Source organism: Anarhichas minor, unplaced genomic scaffold, assembly GCF_050575085.1.
Source record: "Anarhichas minor isolate MPS153535 unplaced genomic scaffold, ASM5057508v1 ptg000027l, whole genome shotgun sequence".
Classification (NCBI taxonomy): Eukaryota; Metazoa; Chordata; class Actinopteri; order Perciformes; family Anarhichadidae; genus Anarhichas; species Anarhichas minor.
The window spans coordinates 23,430,853-23,451,961 of NW_027466473.1; the positions used below are offsets into that span (position 1 = coordinate 23,430,853).

Here is a 21,109-nt window from a genome sequence, read left to right on the forward strand (position 1 = left end):
TAGGCTGTTAGGAAACAAGTAAGCTACAACAAAACTAGAACAACAAAGAGTTTCTTCTTATCGCGTCCTCAAGAAAAAGCCTGATTGTGTCTTAAGAAGTGAAACTTTTTGACACTTGAGAAACACAAAGGACAACTATGCTCCGCTCAGCGCTGCAGTACATTACTGATATTAATGTGAGGACACAATGAAATATGAAGAGACGTTACCGGGATTATGTGTGTTCTGTCTTAAACTTTATTTAACCTCCAGTTGCTCTTTTAACAGCACACTCACCTGCGACGGCTGAATGGCTCCATCTAGTGTCCAAAAGAAGAATTACAGGTTTTTATTTTGATATAGAATTATTATTAATTGGTAGATTTCTCACCTAATCTTATTTTATAAATAACAAATATTTAATGATTTAATGATGTTCAGTCTGGAAATTAATTTGATCGATATTTAATTCCCTGGAAGAAGATGGAGGAAATGTTCTCTTTATGTAATTAAAATATACATTTTAATAGTGTGAAACAGCATGTCCCAGTAATATTGTATTAATATCAAAACCGTCAGTTATTATTTATTGTCTTTAGTTTTGTGTTTTTTTTAATGTCATTTGTTTGACAGTTTTTAATGTCATAAATAATGTTTTATCAAAATAAGAAAAGAGTAAAAAATAAAACATTACTGCAACGCTCATGACAAACATTTTATTAAAATGCAAAGATGAACAGATTTTATCCAGGAAATATATAAATAAATATATATAATCAAATCCGTCTCAGCCCTGGAGGATCCGTGTTGCTCTTTTATTTCTTCTCCTCCTCCTGCTTCTCCTCCTGCTTCTCCTCCTCCTTCTCCTCCTCCTGCTTCTCCTCCTGCTTCTCTTCTTCCCGTCGCTCACGGCCAAACTCCACCACCAAAGGTTTCCCGAGCATCCGGTATCCATGGACCAACTGCAAGGCTCTCTGGGCCGTTTCAGCGTCTGCCAAAGAAAACACAAACACACCCGATGATCTAATGTGAGATGCATGATGGGAAACAGGAAGCCAGCTCGCTGTGGTTTGTTAGTGCATGTGGTTGGTCCGTGTGTCCGTCCCTCAGACTGTTCCTCACCGGGCAGAGTGATGAAGGCCTGACCCCTCATCCTCCCGGTCAGCAGGCGGTAGAGCACCGGCGGCCCGTTCTCCCGCTCAAACCTGGAGAACAGCGCCACCAGCTGGGCCGCTGAGGCCTGTGCGCTCAGGTTCTTCACGCACAGAACCTACAGGGAGACGCACGAGAAAAACAAGTTTAGTCCTGATCCTCTATCAGACCTCCATCAGTAAACGAGACCATCAGAGAGAAGATGGTCTGTTTCTATACAGTTATTCTTTACGCTGCTGGAGACCCAGGACGTATCGCTGGTCCTGCTAAAGGGAAGGGAGGCACGGGAGAACCAGAACCAGGACTTGAGCGGGGCAGACTGTCAGACCCTGCTGCAGTAAGATGAGAGGTTTCTAAAGGGAGTCGGGCAGCTGCAGGTCTTTAGTGGTCCTCATGGAAACACTACCGCTTCCCTTCACAGGAGGACGCCAAAACCGACACAAAATGAAAGTTCCTTGTAGTAACTTTAGAGTTTCAAACTGCTGGTGTGTGTGTGTGTGTGTGTGTGTGTGTGTGTGTGTGTGTGTGTGTGTGTGAGCACTGCGTCTCTGATGTTATTCATATGGTGAAAGTCGGTGCATTTTAATTGTCGAATGCTACATTTTGTGACTATACGTTGTGTGTGTCGTTCATGGAAATAGTGTTTATAGATGAAATGTAGAAGTGGATTTAACATTTAAATATATATTCTGCTGTTAAATAAACACACGTTGAGATTGAAGTGCATCCTCACTTTCATACATTTAAACACTTTCTGAATCTTTGGACTGCTTTTGACTGGGAGCTAATATTCCTAAGATGACACATTTGTTTTTATGTGTGTATGGAAACCATTAGCCTTGGAGCTAGCTAGCCTACAGCTGACAGTCTGAGCTGTGCATCAGGACCATCTGGTCGACACAGTAACAAACACTTGTAGATGTAGCTGCTGAGACCTTGGAGGGTTTCCCCGGCTGGTAGTTTCTGAACCTCGGGATGCTCCGGACCCCCTCCTCAGATTCCCGGTCCTTCAGGATGTCTTCGTCTGAGATGGTCTCTATGTCCCCTCTGACAGTCAGCGGTCCCCGTGTCGTCGCCCTGGTCGCTCCACGCAGACTGCCGATTGGCTGGCGTATATTAATGTGTGTCGGAGCAGCTGGTGGTGGCGGCCCCGGTCCGTCTTGAGCGAGCTGCTGCTGCTCTGAAATGGACTCTGACGGTACCGACAAGCCTTCACCCTGCAGTTGTGGTTGATGGTCAGAGGCTTCTTCTGCTCGGTTGTCTGTCTGCGAGCCCTGTGATTGGTCAGATAGGAGTCTGTGTGTAGACAGGTGTGCTGCTCCGGTTGTTTGTGCAGCTGGTTTTCTCTCCTTGTTGAGAACGTCTCTGTAGAGAGAGTCCATCGGATCAGAGGACGACGCCCCCTCCTGGCTCTCCTGGGTATCTTCATCTGTGAGAGAAAACAAAACTACACAGATGAGATCTTCTGACGTGGACTTGTGGGACACAGAGGCTGTTTGACTGCATTTCTCTCCTCTGAGCGGTTGTTTTGAACCGTTTTATTCATCCTCCTGTTTTCACATTTTCCTACTTTACTCATTCTAATTTATTTTGAAAAAATCTTTCCCAGATCACACGATTGATTTGAGACATAGATTAGATCTCAGTTTCTAGGAAGGTAAAAATAGATTGAGTTTCTTAAATCTGTGAAGCGACTGAAATGTGAGATGAAGGGGGCGTTCCCAATCCGCGTCTTTTACGACCTAAAATCCATTGATGTCAATGTAGACGCACGAAAGGCACGCTCATTAGTGAGAGCGACACCAGTGAGGTGCCCAAGCCTCACGACCGTTCCCGACCGTTTACAACAGTTCCCGACCGTTCTCAAGCACTCCCAACACTTTCTAAGAACTCCCAAGTGGCTGAGATAAAAAATAGTTCAACTTCTGGAAAGTTGCAGGGCATGTCATGTGACGAGGAGCAACCAATCACAGCCGGCAGATGTCTTTTCTTTCCTCCGTAACTCACAGTAAATTTATGGAGAAGTTCATATTTCAGTGCAGGGCTACCCAGAGCTTTACGATCTGTCCCGAGGACTATTTTAATCGCTTCACCCTCTCCGTCTAACATCGTCACAACAAAACGACGTTGAAAGGTCAGACGAACTGTCGCAGACAAATGGAGCAGTAGAGCTGCTGTGAGGGATTGACGGAGCTGGAAATCCATTTATCTTTGTTTGGTTTAGTCAGTGAGGCTAACTGCTAAAGTACCGCAACTTCCTCCTCATCGCCCCAAGCACCTTAGAGAAGAGGATGAAAGTGGCTCGACTGGTGTTTTTAGACACAGCATGAGAAGAAACCTAATGTGTCTCTGTTTTCTTTTATATTGTTTGAAGGTGAGATATCTTTGAACAGTTCTTGGGATGAACCCATCTCCACCACTCTCTTTCTGACAGGTCTTTTATCATTCCCCCTCTCTGTTTTCGTCATTACAGAAATAGGACACGGTGTAGTGGACGGCCCTCCGTACCTCTGTGGTAAAGCGCGGCGAGGAAGCCCAGGCGGTCCGTTCCCTGGAAAAGCGCTCGTTCGATCTCCATCTCGCGGCGTGACAGCGGCCGGCTGGCGGCGAAGCGCTGTGGGCGAGCCAGGAGCTCCGCCCGGGCTTCCATCTTGTCTCTGATCACCTGCAGGCGCTGCTGCTTCGCACCTGGAGCTGCACTCACACCGGTGTGGGGCTGTGTGGGCACAAAGCCGGGGGTCAGACGGTGTCGTGCGTTGGATAAAGGTTTTTATACAGCATGATGATGCGTTCAAGCTCCATTCAGTAAAAATGAGTATTAGGCGAAGGTAAATTATAATGTTATCGTGATGTGTTCAAATGTAAACTTGTAAAATGGAAGTTTCTGGTGAGAAACTTGAATAAATCCAGTTGTTTGAAGGAGCGTTATAAAAGCAGATGTTTTCAGGTCAGGGCTTGAGCCCAGCTCCTCCCGTCCCTCCAGCAGGTTTTACCTTCTCCGTTGCCGCCGGTACGTCTCTGATCTGCCACATCTGGATCTCTGTTTCGGTCAGACCCAGCTCCCGCAAGCTGGCCTGGTCCTTCTCCCCGTCCTGCAGGGCCCGGAACTCGGAGAGGCTTCTCACTCCGGCCGCCTGTTGCCCAAACGGACGATAGAGCGCCGATGGGGCGAAGCACTGCTTCTTGGCGACACATCTGTAAGACAGAAGTCCCTTCAAAGTTAAGACTCGTTGTGCTCTGCCAAAAGCAGCTGCAGACACTTTTTAAAAGTCCTACAAATCCTAAATGTTGTTCTGCACTCGGGAATCTACAGATAAAAACATGGAGGAGTAAGAAGACCCGGGGTTCGTGTGAAAGCAAGTCCTCCAGGCTGCGCTGTGGGACGCTGTGAAGGATACGTAACAAGCATGTGATGGACGCTTTTATCAAAGCACCTCACAGTAACAAGAGATTTTTATTTTATATAGCAGTGAGAGCTCCGGTGGGAATAAAGCTGCAGGCACTGCGTACTTTCACCACGGAGCTCCACAGCTTGCTGTTGTCTTTACTGTCACACAGTGAACTCATCTGGTGAGAGGTGAACCGGTATTTACACCGTCAAGATCTGCTATCAACACACGTTTCACTGCAGGACGTTCTGCTTGTTCGTAGTCGGGATTCTTTTTCAGAACGTTTCGCTACATTGGTGGCGATGTACAGATAACATGAAGCAAAGGATTGTACTGAGGTACATCTTTGGAGCTAAAATGTGTCAAAGTTTAGTTTATTTTGCACAATTAAACAATAAAATAAACAAAACAGAGATAAATGAATATCACAGTGCAGGAAGAAGCAAAAAGCCAACTGGGCTTATTTGAAGCTCCACCTATATAATATTAAAAGTTGCTCACCGGTCGATGTCGACGCCGGTGTGGAGCTGCTGCAGCAGGAGGCCGTGCAGCTGCCGCTGGCCCTCCGTCTCCTGCTCCTCCAGCAGCGGGCCGTCCTCACAGGACCGCCGGCTCACTCTGAACCAACACGGAGACATCGGGTCAGACTCTCTCAGTGGGAGACAACAGTAGAGGACAAGGACACGTCCACCAAACGTCAAGAGAGGGATTCTGCCCTTTGGTGGACGCGTACAGTCCAGGCTTACAGAACTGACCTGTTAATGAGTCTTAACTCGCAAAAATACAACACTTGAGAGAAAACATTTCTGTAGCAGTGAATCGCAGTTTAAACACGACTTCTGTCTTGGGATGGACAAAAGAATCACGGCTGCCACTAGCGATTATTTTCATTACCGTTTCATCTGCAGACTACTTTCTCGATCAATTTATGAAGTGTTTTGTTTATAAAATAGAGAAATAGTGAAAGAAGCCCCCGGTGCTGTCTTCAGGGTGATTCTGTTTAACAGTCAAAGACACAAAGATATTTAGTTTAAAATAAGAAAAACAGCTAAACGTCACATGACACGAGCAGGAACTAATGAATATCAAGATACTAGCTGTTTGACTAATCATTTTATCAATTGTTTATGTAACGTAATAAGATATGAAAGTGTTTAAATCTATTTTCTACACGTTTTAACTCTTTCATATCATTGGGTGTAGTAGGTCATTGAAGGCAATGTTTCACATCAATAAGCAGGATTTGAATCTACAAATAATTGACAATTAATAATATACACATCACCTAATTACATGCTACGGAATGGGAAGCTGTATCCATGTCGCCCTCCTCTACTTCTGTCTGAGGTGACTGAGTTATAGATAACGTTAACATGTCCTGGTTCGGACAGCGCGAGCTGTTCTCGTCCTGGTTCGGACCACTGTGTGGTCTGTTGTCTAGAGGTTGCCATCAAGGGGTCGGTAATATTAATGTATACATATCAAAGAAAACGTTGCACGTGTCTTCGCACGTACTCTGTATGTGTTGGTGCCTCAGTGGAGGTTTACAAACACCACCAGAGAGAAGAGGTGGCTGACGTACTTCTGTTGTCAACGTTTTGCGTTCAAATGATCTGTGATTTCCTTAATTTGTGTGATAAATTGAGACCAGCGGGGGCAAACTGGACAAAGATAGCATGCAGAGGTGAGATATATCACGTTATATAAGCAGCACATGTTGCTAACTGGTAACATTATACCTCGAACAGAACAATTTCGATTAAAAATGCCCAAATTATGATACATTTACTGGAATATGAGGCTGCTAACTGACGGGTTTGTTTACCTTCGCATGCTTCCGCGTTTTATGCTTCCACTTCTGGACTTCCGGCATGTGGCATCATGGGAAATGTAGTAACATCCTCCCACAGGAACAATAACGAACTATAAGACATGTTTCATGGTTACACTTGAGGAATATAATGCCACAGTTTATATCATGAGGCGTTTTGGGCTTAAAAATAAATAAATAAATATATATAAGCACGTGTATTGTAGTTAGTGCAGAAACTAAAATATGGTAACCAGATTGTGTGATGTTTCTTCCAGGTGTTTGGCTAAATGTTGCTCTCTCTGTCCACATCAGACCTCTGCTGCATGGATTATTCCAGTGTCGGCTGGTGGAACATGTTCTCTGTAGGGCTGTGCCACATCAATCAATTTCAGCAAACATCCCAGAATGATTTAATGCAAAAACATTAAGGTATCAAACACGCATTACTACTGTAACAGTTACATATTTAACCTTTATTCCAACATGAAAAAAACGCAGAAAATAACACTTTGATAAACACGTCAGGACATCTTATTTCAGTCTCAGTATAATATAATAATATATATATCATATAATAATATTCACTATAATATAAAACACACACACACACATATATATATAATGATGTATTTATAACTATACATCATGTCTCAGCAGGTGCTTCATGTCCCTCACTCCCTAACTGTCCGTGCTGGATCTGTCCCCGTTGTTTTAAAAAGCTAAATAAGTTATTAGCATGACGTCATCCAGACGTCATCCAGACGAGGATTTTCCAACTAGTAATTTCCAACTTCCGGTTCAAGCTTCCGATCGCTTCCGGTTCCACCGGAATCGAGGAATTTCCAAGGCCAAATCCCAATGTCCCCCCTAAACCCTCAAACCCTGAACCCTCAAGGACACCTGGTAAGTGGGTGAGTGTGAGAGGCTGTGAGGGCTTGAGATGGTGTAAATATGAACGGGACAGCACTTTGCTGCAACATATCACGTTACCATGAAAACGACAATAAATATGATGCATAATTGTGTGTATTTATTGTATACTTTGTACTCCCTGATGTGAACGTTTCCAGGCTCTTTCCTCACATGATGAGGTAACTTCATATAATATTTTTACTCGTTTATGTCAAAACAGCTTCAATGACAAAATCAAATATTTGATGAATAAATAAATAAATATTCTCTGATTTCATGTTTATTTTTTGTTCCATCTTTAACCCTTAATGTTTCTGAGTAAATGTAATACTCCAGGCTGAACACACGTGATCCGTCCTCTTTGTTTACCTTTTCTTTTTTACGTCTCCATGCGTCCACTGGTTACCCCGTGTTTAACATCACATTGCAATGATTTGTGGGTAATTCCCTTAGGCTAAGCTACCATGCTGACTTACATAAAGGGTTCGTAAAGGGCTCAAAATGTCTGCGAGAGACTCAAACACTTCTGATTTCTGATTCAACATCTGGTTTAAATAAATGTTCATTGTAGTCTGAACAACAAAAGGACCACAAACAACTTTCTACATTTATTAGAGAGATTTGTGTTTTCATGATCTGATGTTTCCCTCAATAACTTTTCATTCAGTCACGTGAGGCTGTTCATTCCTGATTGTCGGGTTTGATGAGTTTTATCATTCAAGAGAAACAATAATCATATTCTGGGTTATTTAATAATGACGTCAAAATCTGAATTTCAAAACGTACAGACGCAAATAATTCATAAATAAGACGATCGCATTCCGCCGGTAGAAATGGATCCTGAGCTTATAAACAGAACACAGGACAGTTTGTTAACAGACTACAGAGAGAAACACCTCTACAGTGGTGATTACTGTGTGTCTTTATTAGTTATTAGTGTTATTAGTTACTGTTATTAAGTACAGTGATCATGTGAACAGACACAAACTTATCAAAAGTCTCTCCAGCTGTTAAAGCCGACTGACAGCTGATCCAGCTGTGATCAGCTGATCCTCCGTCATCAGAAACAGACGTCGTGATTCCATATTTCAAAAACACAAATATTGACAATTTGTATAGTTTATTATTATTATTTATTTTATTGTATTTGTTGTGGCTCAAGGTGGGGCGGCGCCCTAGCGCCCTCTATTGACCAGCCGCCACCGGATTATTCCATGTTGTGAAATATCTGATGACGAAAAAAACATTTCCATGCACCACACCTTGCTTTATTACAATGGGTGTGGTTATAACACCACGTCTATCATCACACTTTGCTTCCTTCCCTTCATAAATATATATATATATATATATCTGAGCTGGCTGTGTGCATGCTGTCATATCAAATGTAATGCTGCAAAGCCTTACTGGATGTATACTCTCCCACCCTCCCCACCCAGCCTGAGTGTCCTCAATTAGCCTACTGGCTGACGTCAGTAAGGTGACATGGGTGCTTCTGTTCTACCATCTCCGAGCAATAAGCCGCTGCAACATGGAGCATTAATAGATGGCTGTGCACAGATGCTCGCAGAGCGAAAAGCTCGTTTGCGTGCAATTTAAAAAAATAATAAAAATGTTCCCCCATGCAATATTAGTGGTCGGTTCTGCTGCGGCTCCTCTGCTCCTCCTGCTCGCCCGCCTGCAGCCGGTGCTCGGGTCGCCCGGTAGCTGCGCTCCGCTCCGCTCCTCTGCAGGGCTGCGCAGCTCCTGACTGACGGAGAGATGAGGGGTGGGGACGCAGGGTGGGGTCACAAGCAGGGAGAGGCGGAGGAGGAAAAGGCAGAGAGAGAGAGCCCAGCCCTTGAATACACGGCAACAACACCGCCGTCAGAGAGAGACAGAGAGAGAGGGAGAGACACACTCACAGAGAGAGACGGGCTGTTTTTTGGGGGCAGCAACGGGAGCCTTCGACGCTGCGGATATGAACTGAAAAGAAACACTGGAAGCGGCAGGGATCGTGTTTCCTATATCCCGAAAATTCTACTGTAAAAGGTGGAAACCAGCCCCCCCACAACCCCCTCAAACCAAGCCCTCCTCTCTCTCCCTCCACCAGTTCGTATTCTGATAGAGCTACCCACCCAAAGCGACCCACCCTCCTGCTCCTGCTGCTCCACCCCTCCGCCGCTGCACCGCTCCGGCAACCGAGATGCACACGGAGACCCGTAACAAGAAAGTAAGTGCACGTTATTGACTCTGCCCTGGTCAATGAAATAAGAATAGAAAGAAGCATCTATCTGTGTGGATGTCTATCTGCACACAAGCAGAGCTGTCAGCTCAACATGTGCCAAAGAATCAACGTCAGTCCGTAGAACAGCGTATCCTTGGAGACGGGCAGCTTATTCTGCAATTAGTGGGAAGAGTTTTGCTACATTGTTGCATTATCCGAAACATGTCATTTACACTGTCAGTACGGAAACATGTCTGTGTGTGTGTGTGTGTGTGTGTGTGCGCGCGAGGTTAGTTCAGGTTCAATTTGAAATGCTCTGTGATCTCTGAGAGGCAGGAGAGGAAACGGAAGGCATACAACTGCAGCTTGTAGGACACCATCTTAGCTTTTAAAGGGCCAGCAGCCTCTTATCAACACACACGCACACACACACACACACACACACTCAGAGAGAACCCTGGGAAGCAGCCAGGTGCACTGCCTCCAGCCGCGCTGCACGGGGCCGACTTGTGCCTTTAAACGAGTCTTGCTTCACCGCGACGCGTTTGTCACGTCAGTGAGGCTGGGAGCACATTCAACCTCAGGCTGTGAGGGGCACGCTGTCTCCTCTGCTGCTCCGGGTCTGTTTATTAGATGTGCTTAGAGGATGCTGGAGACAAAGTTACAGTTTGGTACACAGCTTTTAAGTTCCCCAATAAAAGAGGTGAACTCCGACCTGCATCGCTGACCAACTGATGTGGAATAGAGATGCACGAGACCACATACTGCAGTATCACTTTGTTGTTGTTCTTTATTTAATGTTTGCTCCCTTCAATATTTAGCATGGTCTAATCTTCACTCTACAAGGGCTACAGCTAATTATTTTTCATTCGATTATTTACAGAGTGGTCTGTTTGTTATTACTTTTCAATAATCAATTATGTGTTAATATGAAATATCAGAAAATAGTTAAAAAAATGCCGACCACATGTCTGCAAACGTCTTGTTTTGTCCAACCAACAGTAACCAAACAGGAAACGCTGGAAACTCCTAAAAAATGTTTTTACCGACTGTGAAAATACTTTCACTTGATTGAGAATTTCTATTAATTGTGTTTTGTTTTAGACTTACACTCCGCTGTAACTTTGTAGCCTGCAGCCATGTTGTGTGACGGAGGAGTTGCAGGTGATGGAGTGTTCAGAAGTGGTGCAGGTATATTTATGTGCAGGCAGCCTGCTGTGGTCCTTCTGTTTGGCCCTTTCCTGCTCCACAGTTCCAGAGATTGGCAACCGATTCTTTGCCACGTTTTAATATATAAGCCCATAGAAAAAAAGAAGGGAAATGTGCACCCCAAAAATCAATAATGGTCATCGTAATTTCAGCTTTGACAACCAAAAGGTAGCGTTGAACCCTGGGAAAATTCAGAAAGTTAGCATTGATAGCTAATGTTTCAGGCTATTAGTGCTGGCTTTGAACTTGGACAATGCTAACAAGTTCTTTAGTCTTCACAGCATTTTCATTTCCTCCTCTCTCAAGTGTCACCTTCTTGACTGCTTCTTAAAACTAGTAACCGCAGTACATGTCTGTCATGACCCCTGAATATTAGTCCCAGTGAACCCATTAGATATACAGTGCATCCGGAAAGTATTCACAGCGCTTCACTTTTTCCACATTTTGTTATGTTACAGCCTTATTCCAAAATGGATTAAATTCATTATTTTCCTCAACATTCTATACACAACAACCCATAATGACAAAGTGAAAACTGTTTTTTGCAAATTTTTGCAAATCTATTAAAAATAAAGAACGAAAACATAACATGTACATAAGTATTCACAGCCTTTGCCATGACACTCAAAATTTAGCTCAGGTGCATCTTGTTTCCACTGATCATCCTTGAGATGTTTCTACAACTTGATTGGAGTCCACTTGTGCTAAATTCAGTTGATTGGACATGATTTAGAAAGGCAGACACCTGTCTATATAAGGTACCACAGTTGACAGTGCATATCAGAGCATAAACCAAGCCATGAAGTCCAAGGGATTATCTGTAGACCTCCGAGACAGAATTGTATCGAGGCACAGATCTGGCGAAGGGTACAGAAAAATTTCTGCAGCATTGAAAGTCCCAATGAGCACAGTGGCCTCCATCATCCGGAAATGGAAGAAGTTTGGAACCACCAGGACTCTTCCTAGAGTTGGCCGCCCAGCCAGACTGAGCGATCGGGGGAGAAGGGCCTTAGTCAGGGAGGTGACCAGGAACCCGATGGTCACTCTGACAGAGCTCCAGTGTTGTTATATGAAGAGAGGAGAACCTTCCAGAAGGACAACCATCTCTGCAGCACTCCACAAATCAGGCCTGTTTGGTAGAGTGGCCAGACGGAAGCCACTCCTCAGTAAAAAGCACATGACAGCCCGCCTGGAGTTTGCAAAAAGGCACCTGAAGGACTCTCAGACCATGAGAAACAAAATCCTCTGGTCTGATGAAACAAAGATTGAACTCTTTGGCCTGAATGCCAAGCGTCATGTCTGGAGGAAACCAGGCACTGCTCATCACCTGGCCAATACCATCCCTACAGTGAAGCATGGTGGTGGCAGCATCATGCTGTGGGGATGTTTTTCAGCGGGAGGAACTGGGAGACTAGTCAGGATTGAGGGAAAGATGAATGCAGCAATGTACAGAGACATCCTCGATGAAAACATGCTCCAGAGCGCTCTGGACCTCAGACTGGGGCGACGGTTCATCTTCCAACAGGACAACGACCCGAAGCACACAGCCAAGATAACAAAGGAGTGGCTTCGGGACAACTCTGTGAATGTCCTTGAGTGGCCCAGCCAGAGCCCTGACTTGAACCCGATTGAACATCTCTGGAGAGATCTGAAAATGGCTGTGCACCGACGCTCCCCATCCAACCTGATGGAACTTGAGAGGTTCTGCAAAGAAGAATGGGAGAAACTGCCCAGAAATAGGTGTGCCAAGCTTGTGGAATCATACCCAAGAAGACTTGAGGCTGTAATTGCTGCCAAAGGTGCTTCAGCAAAGTATTGAGCAAAGGCTGTGAATACTTATGTACATGTTATGTTTTCGTTCTTTATTTTTAATAGATTTGCAAAAATTTGCAAAAAACAGTTTTCACTTTGTCATTATGGGTTGTTGTGTGTAGAATGTTGAGGAAAATAATGAATTTAATCCATTTTGGAATAAGGCTGTAACATAACAAAATGTGGTAAAAGTGAAGCGCTGTGAATACTTTCCGGATGCACTGTATATAAAGGGACATTAATGACTGAAGCCACAAGCACAGGCCACTGTAAATGTCTTTGCTAATAATGCAACACAGTCTCACTGCAGTTCGTGAAATAGTCATGAAAATGCAAATCTATTGGTTACGAATACAGGGACATGAATTGTCCGTTTCTTTTTCTTCATGTCCTTACGGAACGAGTTCAGGCAACAAAACTGGATAATTATTTTTATGAAAACTGTCACTAACAGTTTGAACAACCACAACGTGGTGTTGAACGCCGGTCTTCTGGTTAAAGTCCTGTTTGTTGGACCCGCCCACCTCCCCGTCCTGCCCCCCCAACAGTCGTTTTTTTGGATATTATAAAGTACGTCACTTCCTCTGACTGTTGCTGAGTCACGTGGAGGCATTTCAATCGTGTGTCCACCATAAATAAGGCTCCTTATTGACTCTCCATTTGCATTATTTTCGTGCAGAGCGACGCACAAACAAACAGACAATTTGTGTCCCTGAGCACACAACTAATAGATTGCATTTGGTGACTATTTCACAAACTACCACGATGCTGGACTGAGTAATGCTACCAGAAACGCAGGAATGGAAAACGAAAAATATGAATCGTCAAAAGTTTGTACATCAAGTGCGTTAAATTCAAATAAATGTTTGCTGTGCATGTCCACATGTTGTTTCTACAAGTGGAGGTCTGACTGACTTCCTGTCTAATCAGGGCCCGTTTTATTTAGTTGTGGATCGGTGTGTCGTATCAGCTCTTATCTTGTCTTGTGTATAATAAATATTTGTGGGCGAGCGTGAACTGAAGCAGGGAGGACGTCTCGTTGCTCTTCTTTATGTTTTGTGATCGTGGCTGCGTGTTCGTGTCGGTGTGCTCGGGTCTTATTGGAGCTAATTATCCTCAGGTCCGTCCCCAGGCTGCTGCCGCGACTTCTTCTTTCGAAGTTGAAAGAGTTTCTATGATTTTTCTCCTGTTTATTCCAAACACACCAGAAGCATAAAGCGCATCACGTTCCTGTGTGGTGGAGAATCGTTCCCTCACACCAGTGACTCTGAGCTCTGTCATGATCTATAATGAGACCAGAGAAATACACTTTTAATATGACAGACATTTATTTACACTTTATAAAGAGTTATGTGCTGCACCAGACACAATACATCAGTATAATATTGTAGGTAAGATGAGGATGGACCTCAGAGTACATGTCTGATTGTTTTCTAATTGAGACATTCATGAAGCTCTTTTGTTTCTTACTCTCTGTTTATTATTACTCTCACCTTTGACCCAGATAAATGTGTTTTTGACGCTGTGGGAGTGGAAATCAATTTCTCCCGTCAACACTGAAGTCTGTGCATTAATGGAAGTGTAGTTAACTGATAGCACGGCACTACTTCTGCATCACGGAGGCACAACTGAGCATGCTCCGTGGTGTGTGTGTGTGTGTGTGTGTGTGTGTGTGTGTGTGTGTGTCCGGGATCAGCTGGGCTGTAGAAGTGAGAGCAGGGTCAGCTGTACATTCCTGGGCAGGGCATCAGCAGGAAAGGGCCCTTCATGAATACAAAGTAAGTGTGTGTGTGTGTGTGTGTGTGTGTGTGTGTGTGTGTGTGTGTGTGTGTGTGTGTGTGAGTGAGTGTGAGAGAGCTGATGCCTCATTGTAGGCAATGATTAACTATGCTGAACAAAGTTTGATCAAATGACTGAGATAGTGGATGTTGTGCAGGAATGTATCTCCTCCCAGCCGGCAACTCACAGTTCTGCAGAGTGAAGCTTCATGTGTTGAAGCTGCATTCTCTCTAGTGTCCACCAGGGGGCGACTCCTCTGGTTGTATAGAAGTCTATGAGGAAATGACTCTACTTCTCTCTTGATTTATTACCTCAGTAAACATTGTAAACATGAGTTTATGGTCTCAATCTCTAGTTTCAAGTCTTCTTCAATACAGCATGATGTTCATTTAGTACATTATGGTCCATTTAGAGTCAAACAGACCATATTTACAGCATAGAGAGCAAGGAAGTATTTAACTCACACAGGCTTTACCATGCGGTTATTTCATATATTGAGACTATTTATGTATTTTATTAACAGAACACATGCTACAGTATATTGTGAGACATGAAATGGAAGATATCCGGATGGATGGTTGGTTTAATCACCCAGCCAGGAGGCGTCAGACTCAGCCAGATGTTGCCAGCCTTGTCAGCCCACCCTTAAAAAAATCAGAACACGTCATGAATAAACTTGACCAGACTTGTGGAAAGTGTTTCGCATAGACGATCCATCAGAGTGAACCATTAGTCACCTTTACCTCTTGTGTGGTGTTGTTATTGTTGCATGGCAATGCAGTAAACCTGTTCCCTGTCTTCCACGTCAACACCTCTCCCGGTCAGCTGCTCCGGTGCGACCTTAGTTCTATGATTCAATAGAATAGCACAGATTTCTACACTGTGCTCCTCCGGGTAGTCTCTGGTCTTCCTCCTCTTCTTCTTTTTTCCCTTCTGGCTTTGTTGCACTTCCTCTCTCAGCCGCTTCAGTTGGGCTCTTTCCAGAGACTCTTCAGTCCTGACGATGCAGTTAACAGCAGAGACTAAAAGTCCACTGTTTTAAGACTCTGACTTGAAGTTGAAACAAGTGCAATAAAAGACTTTGACATTTAGCTTTAACACAACATCCACATTTGCTCATTGGTCTTGCCCTCAGGGCTTATTTATTTTTAGCGAAACAAACTTATGAACTCATTAAATTGGTGCTTTTCAGAGAACAGATCTCAAATGTTGGAGCGTCCCTGAATGTGCCACCAAGGAAAGTTTTTGTAAATGCCGCTGTCAGCACAAATCAAAGCAGCAAACTGTTGACTGGGATGGATTTGAGTTCGCCTGTAGGGAACCAAAAAAATAGAAAGACTGCAACTCTGAATCTGCAAACTATTTAAAATGCTTTTTTTCAGGCGATAACCGATCGATGTCTGTCTACATTTGATTTAGTTTGCTGGTGTATTTTACTTCTTATAAATACTAAATATAAAGTGACGCTACAGTCACAGATTTAAAAGAGAGCGATATTCGCAAAGTTGCTGCATTTTTTAAAGAAAAAAAAATCAGAAGTGGTCTATGAGTTCACATTTTCACTTTCCTGCAAGTTGGTGTAGATGTGAAAGTTCTGCATGAATATTACATCTTCAAAAACGAATTATTCCATTCAAATTGATCGAATTTGTAGGAAATATGACTTTTAACTCACTTGTGCAGACCGTATGATGTCAAGCGGAAGCATTACCTGCAGCCACATGGAGTTCCATATATGTGTTTCTCTCTTAGGACGCTTTCACAATCCAACGTTGGATAAAACTGCTGCGGTTTGTTTTGGGCAGAAATCTCACTGATGCAGCTTCTGAGCAAAACACAATGCCGGCTGACGCAGGTAAAGGACGGGTCAACGTGAGTGGGAGAGGACGTACTTAAATGTTTGCTTAATAAAGTCCACAAAATAGTGACGGTTATAAAGTCAATTGAGATAAACTGGAGAAGGGATTCGTACTCGCAGCAGATCAGTGAAAACACTATAAAACTACATTTTAAAGTCTGTGATCCGCTCCTTCGTACACGCCTCTCAGCAAACTATTATTTATTTGTACTCCGTGAAACCGAACCGGACTAAAAAGAAAACAAACCAAAAGTATCAAAGTCACTCTGATACCTTACATATCAATGTACATGTCATGTGTTCGTGTCAGTAGCATAGAATCCGTCTCTCTCACACTTCTGTCTTTAGAAAAAGAAGAAATGTCACCAGAGAGACACAGATTTCTAAACCCACAAATAGACCAGAATACATTGCGTCTGCAGAACAGGCTGCTGCGAACTGTCACAGTTTCTTCACTGGAACAACATGGATTCCTGTATTGTTGTTGTCTACCCACACATTCTATATTCCACTTTAAATTAAACTAGTTCGCAGCAGGGGTGCGGCTCTCTCCATCAGAATGTGACAGGATGTAACGGGGACCCTCACAGGAAGTAGACGTAGGTGCATCGAGAAGTGCATTACAACACCTGATCCCGGAGGAGAGCTTGGCACGTGTCAGACGTCATAAATTGATTCTTCGTAATGGTATTAAATGTCCAGAGGTGCGTTTGTAATTTAGAGGCTCATGTGACCCGGAGATCAGGAGTCTCATGCTTCACTGGCGGAGCTAAGGGCGCTCTAATAAGCCAACTGTAAGTGTTTTCCAGGTGGCGGCAGAGCTAACCGGCTCACTGCACTTTTCCATTTCACATTTTTATGTGATGCTCATCTTATTCAGAGTAATTTACGTCGTGTGCAGCGGCACAATAAGCTCCTCGATCACCGACATTAAAAGGACGAGTGCAAAGAGTTGGATGACAGAAATATTGTTTTTATCTCCGCATGTCCCCCTGCAGCAGCTTGTAGAGTGTTTGTGTTGGTGGTGAACCAGCCCAGCTGGCTACCTGATCAACGAGCGCGAGGTATGAAGACCCGGTGTGAGGAGTGGACCGGGGTTCACGAGGGCCATCACAGGGGTCACTGCAGGCGGGTGGCGTTTCGGTCGGGGTCTGAATTAATGGGAAGCAGGAAGTGTGCAGAGAGCAGAAGGGTGCTAAATGTCAGATCTGTGCTTTTCATCAGTCTGTAATTTACTTTAGAGCCAAACAGAGCGGCATAGAAAGGCGATTTCTTTTCTTATCTTCTGAGTGACTCCATTGATTTTAAAGACACAATGAAATAAAAGATAAATGTTCACATTGTTACCTAATATTCTAAGTTGTAATATGCAACTATCTAGTAATATATATATATATATATATATATATATATATATATATATATATATATATATATATATATATATATATGCTCTTTTGGCGTAACGAGAGCAAATCCCTGCAGCCAGGTTCCAAAGCTCTCGAGTAAAGCTTGAAAACCAGAGAAGTGGAGGCACTTAAAGCAGCTTCATGCCCATGGTTGGCTGGGTATGGTTTAAAATGACGATGCCAGTATCAACACCAGCACCCTTAAAGGGATACAGATACAGCACTTCGTTGGATACCCGTCATGTGGATGGAAGCTGCGTGTGTCGTAGTGGCTAGCTAATCGAGGAAGCGTAACTCCCAACGTCTTTTATGTCTTTACTTTGTGGAGAAACTCAGTTTTACGGAATTGTGGATTCAATCAATGAATGGATCTTTCATTAGGACGACCCTCGTTGTTTTACTGGAGAGGCTTCGATACTCTTTGTTATTTAAGACGATACCTCAAGGTGTCGAGCACCGATACCGAGCTCTTCATGTAGTGTTTGGATGTTCACAGATTTTGTGTCCATTTAACGAATGTGAGAGACCAGATTGGTGGCATTTAGCTAAAATCCTGGGTGGATGATGCATCTTGATGCTGATTGGTTCCCCACTGTGTCTGCATTATTCAGGTAAGGCAACTTGTTGCTGATCTGCTGCACTGTAGCTGGCAGTGTCTGGAGGAGGGTTAACAGACTTTGTTGCCCTTGATTCAGCAGAGCAGTGCAGCAGTGGGGGGTGGGGGGGGGGGGGGGGGGGGGGTAGAGTTGTCGGTGGAGTCACGGTCTCTCTCTTTTTTTTTTTTTCTGTGTTTGCTGGGCGGCCTTGCTCAGGCTGGCCTGCCCCAGGGCTTTAGAGCTATTTATAGAGACACAGCACCGTTTATATGGTGAAGGCGGAGCAGAGCTGGCTGATTCTGCTCTCTCCATAATTCTACCATTAACTTTAATATCCAAACATTGGAACCTTTACCACTCTGAGCTTGAGTCTCAGCATTCAGACCTGGACCTGAAGTGTGTTTGCAGATGCATTGCGTCATCTTGTCACCACGTTGCAGAGTGATGGAGAAAAAACCCCACAAACAAATCACAGCCAGCGTCTTGGAGACGTTGGATTCCATTCGTACGTGGAGGCCCTCTGGAATCTGCTGGGCGTTGTGTGCCTCCTTTTAAATGTTCTGGGATAAATACTCGGGACAGCAGCGGCTCAGCATTTGTCAGATTCTGTGAACAGACTAGTTCTCGGTCGGACTGCTGGCACACGTTTCGTGAACCAGGGTGATCCAGTTGGAGTCGTGGTGCGTTACGGGATGCTCTGCTGCAGTACGAGAGGCAGACTGCAGCTCCTCTCCTCCGACTTATTTTCCACCACTACAGTCTGACGTCTACACCATCTGGAGGGGGATGAATACGTCTGAGAGTCTGATGTGAAGTCCACGCAAAACCTACTTCACGTTTGTCTCCATTAAAATCACAAAGAAGAAACGAAAGCTGGAGCAATTCATGGGTTTATAAAGTCCATAGATATGCATATAACGCAGATTATCCATTAATCTGCCCTTCTTTCCTAATTATCTGTAGATTAATTAAGAGAATGATATTTTTCTATAAAATGGAAAAGTACCTCATCATAATTTCCATGTTAACAGTTCATAACACAAAGATAATCAATCTAAAGCACCCAACTAACAATATTTTTACTTATTACTTGTTTGGTTAATAAAATGTCGATCAAAGCCCAACGTGACGTCCTCAAATCAGAAAATATTCACGTTTAAGAAGCTGGAATCAAATAATTATTTTAATAACTCAATTAATTAATTATTTAAATAGTTGCAGATTGATTGTAACAGTTCACAACAAATTCATGAATAGATTTGCAGCTCTAATTCAATTGACAATGAAGCTGCAACCAGCAAAAGTTTGGAATTTTGTTGTTGAAATGTTAACCGACTAATAGTTTCAGCTACCAACCCTAAAGTCTGAGGTGTGGGAAGTCTGAAAAAGGCAAAACTTAAGCAGCCGGCCGGCCGTGAAAACAACTTCAATTGTATTTGTATTTAATGTGAATAGAAGTCTGGCTCTGGTGGCTCTTCTGATTATAATTGGTAGCTGTTGGTTGATGTCTCTTCTTCTGTCCATCCTTAAACTGGGCTGTCAATCACAAACATGACAAGAAAAGCAGAAGGATGATGGAGACGACAGAGTGAGAGAGGTGGTGATGGAGGGAAACCACACACACACACACACACACACACACACACACACACACACACACACACACACTCACACACACACACTCACTGAGTTGCTTGGAACAGCTTGGCCGGCCCAGCAGCCATCTGTGTTGACTATACATTGAAGTGACAGTTTAACTCTGTCTGTCTTAATGTGCTAATCTGTCATCCTTGCATGTTTTTTTGGAGTTTCTGGCAAACAGCGTGCCTCTCCGGTTGTCCTTCTGTTTACACCAAAACAAACCGCAAACCTGGAACACACCAATTCCTGGAGAAGCTTCCACACGGGGGTCAAGGGTCAAAGTAGAATTTATTGTAATTTCCCACCAATTCTGATGAACACATTAACAGTTTATTCATTGTAGAATATTGCAGTATTTAACCCTTCTTTATTGGGCTGATGGTGTGCAGGACGACAGAAGCACGTCGTTGGCGTCGGCTCTTCCTGAAGACAGAGAGACCAGAATAAACTGACCTGCTGCTTCATTCATTGACCAGTTTGTCTTGTGCAGCCGTTTGATTGGCCGACTTGCTCGACGAATGTCAGTTCAGCTCGTGTGCTTGTTCAGCGAGTGACTGACTAACTACTTCACTGACTGTGTGTGAAAGTGCACTTTTACTCCGACATTCAGTGCATTTAATGAGTTTCATAGGGAAATGTAAACAGCAGCAACAAGAACAATCCTCTGAGCAGATAATATGGCCGACGTCTTCACATAAAAGATTCAACATGAGGAAAACATTGTCCATCAACTGTGACTGTGTTTGAGCACCAAACACCAGGATGTGAACACAGAGTCCAGCTCCTCTGGTCCCACCGGAGCGATGTTTGATGTGTACCTAACAATCTAATAAGTGTGTGTGTGTGTGTGTGTGTGTGTGTGTGTGTGTGTGTGTGTGCCGACTGCTCCGCTGCCTCTCGTGTTCATCACAGCTAGCTGGTTCTGCAGGGTGGTGGCCTGTGTTTGACGCCCGGAGTCTTCTGGATTAAACAACACCGGCTTCTGAAGAGCACGACGAACAGAGTTTATCTGAAGGTCATAGAGCTGCTGGGAGTTTGTCGTGTGAGCCGGCGCTGCAGAAAGCACCGCTTTGTGAGGACTGTGGTTTATTCTCCTTCTCCACTGCTTACCCTTCATCAGTCCTCCGCCTGCCCTCCGCTCACAGTGTGGGATCAGCTGTCATGTGTTGATAATGGCTTTCTCTGCTGCTCCTCAACACACTGAGCTATCCAGCCCGTCTGTGTGTTAAGATCCTTTTTTAGAGGGCCGCCGTCATCGGCAGCTCCTGTTGGAAGCTGTTTTAGCATCAATGCTAACTCTGCCCATTGAACCACAAGAAGTAGAGAGAGCTCAAACCCAGCGGTGGACGTGTTT

At 44.0% G+C, this 21,109-nt stretch overlaps 2 protein-coding genes across 3 annotated transcripts in view; one reads left to right on the top strand and one right to left on the bottom strand.

Moving 5' to 3' along the window:
* Positions 1–680: 680 nt before the first annotated feature.
* On the bottom strand, positions 681–6,384 carry rbm41 (RNA binding motif protein 41). Its single transcript, XM_076102132.1, has 7 exons — positions 6,346–6,384; positions 5,022–5,138; positions 4,125–4,326; positions 3,640–3,847; positions 2,067–2,560; positions 1,102–1,249; positions 681–970 (listed from the first exon to the last, which is right to left on the bottom strand). The coding sequence occupies exons 1-7, from the start codon at positions 6,351–6,353 to the stop codon at positions 795–797; spliced, it is 1,353 nt and encodes a 450-aa protein (XP_075958247.1). The 5' UTR covers positions 6,354–6,384; the 3' UTR covers positions 681–794.
* A 2,656-nt stretch (positions 6,385–9,040) lies between these two features.
* klf8 (Kruppel like factor 8) overlaps positions 9,041–21,109 on the top strand; it is a 56,440-nt gene continuing 44,371 nt past the window's right edge. The window contains exons 1-2 of one of the 2 annotated variants that reach the window (XM_076102621.1): positions 9,041–9,457; positions 10,556–10,642. In XM_076102621.1, the coding sequence (XP_075958736.1) occupies positions 10,619–10,642 (24 nt within the window). In that variant the 5' untranslated portion in view covers positions 9,041–9,457; positions 10,556–10,618. The remainder of the gene's footprint in view (positions 9,458–10,555; positions 10,643–21,109) is intronic. The other variant, XM_076102620.1, reaches the window with a different exon arrangement.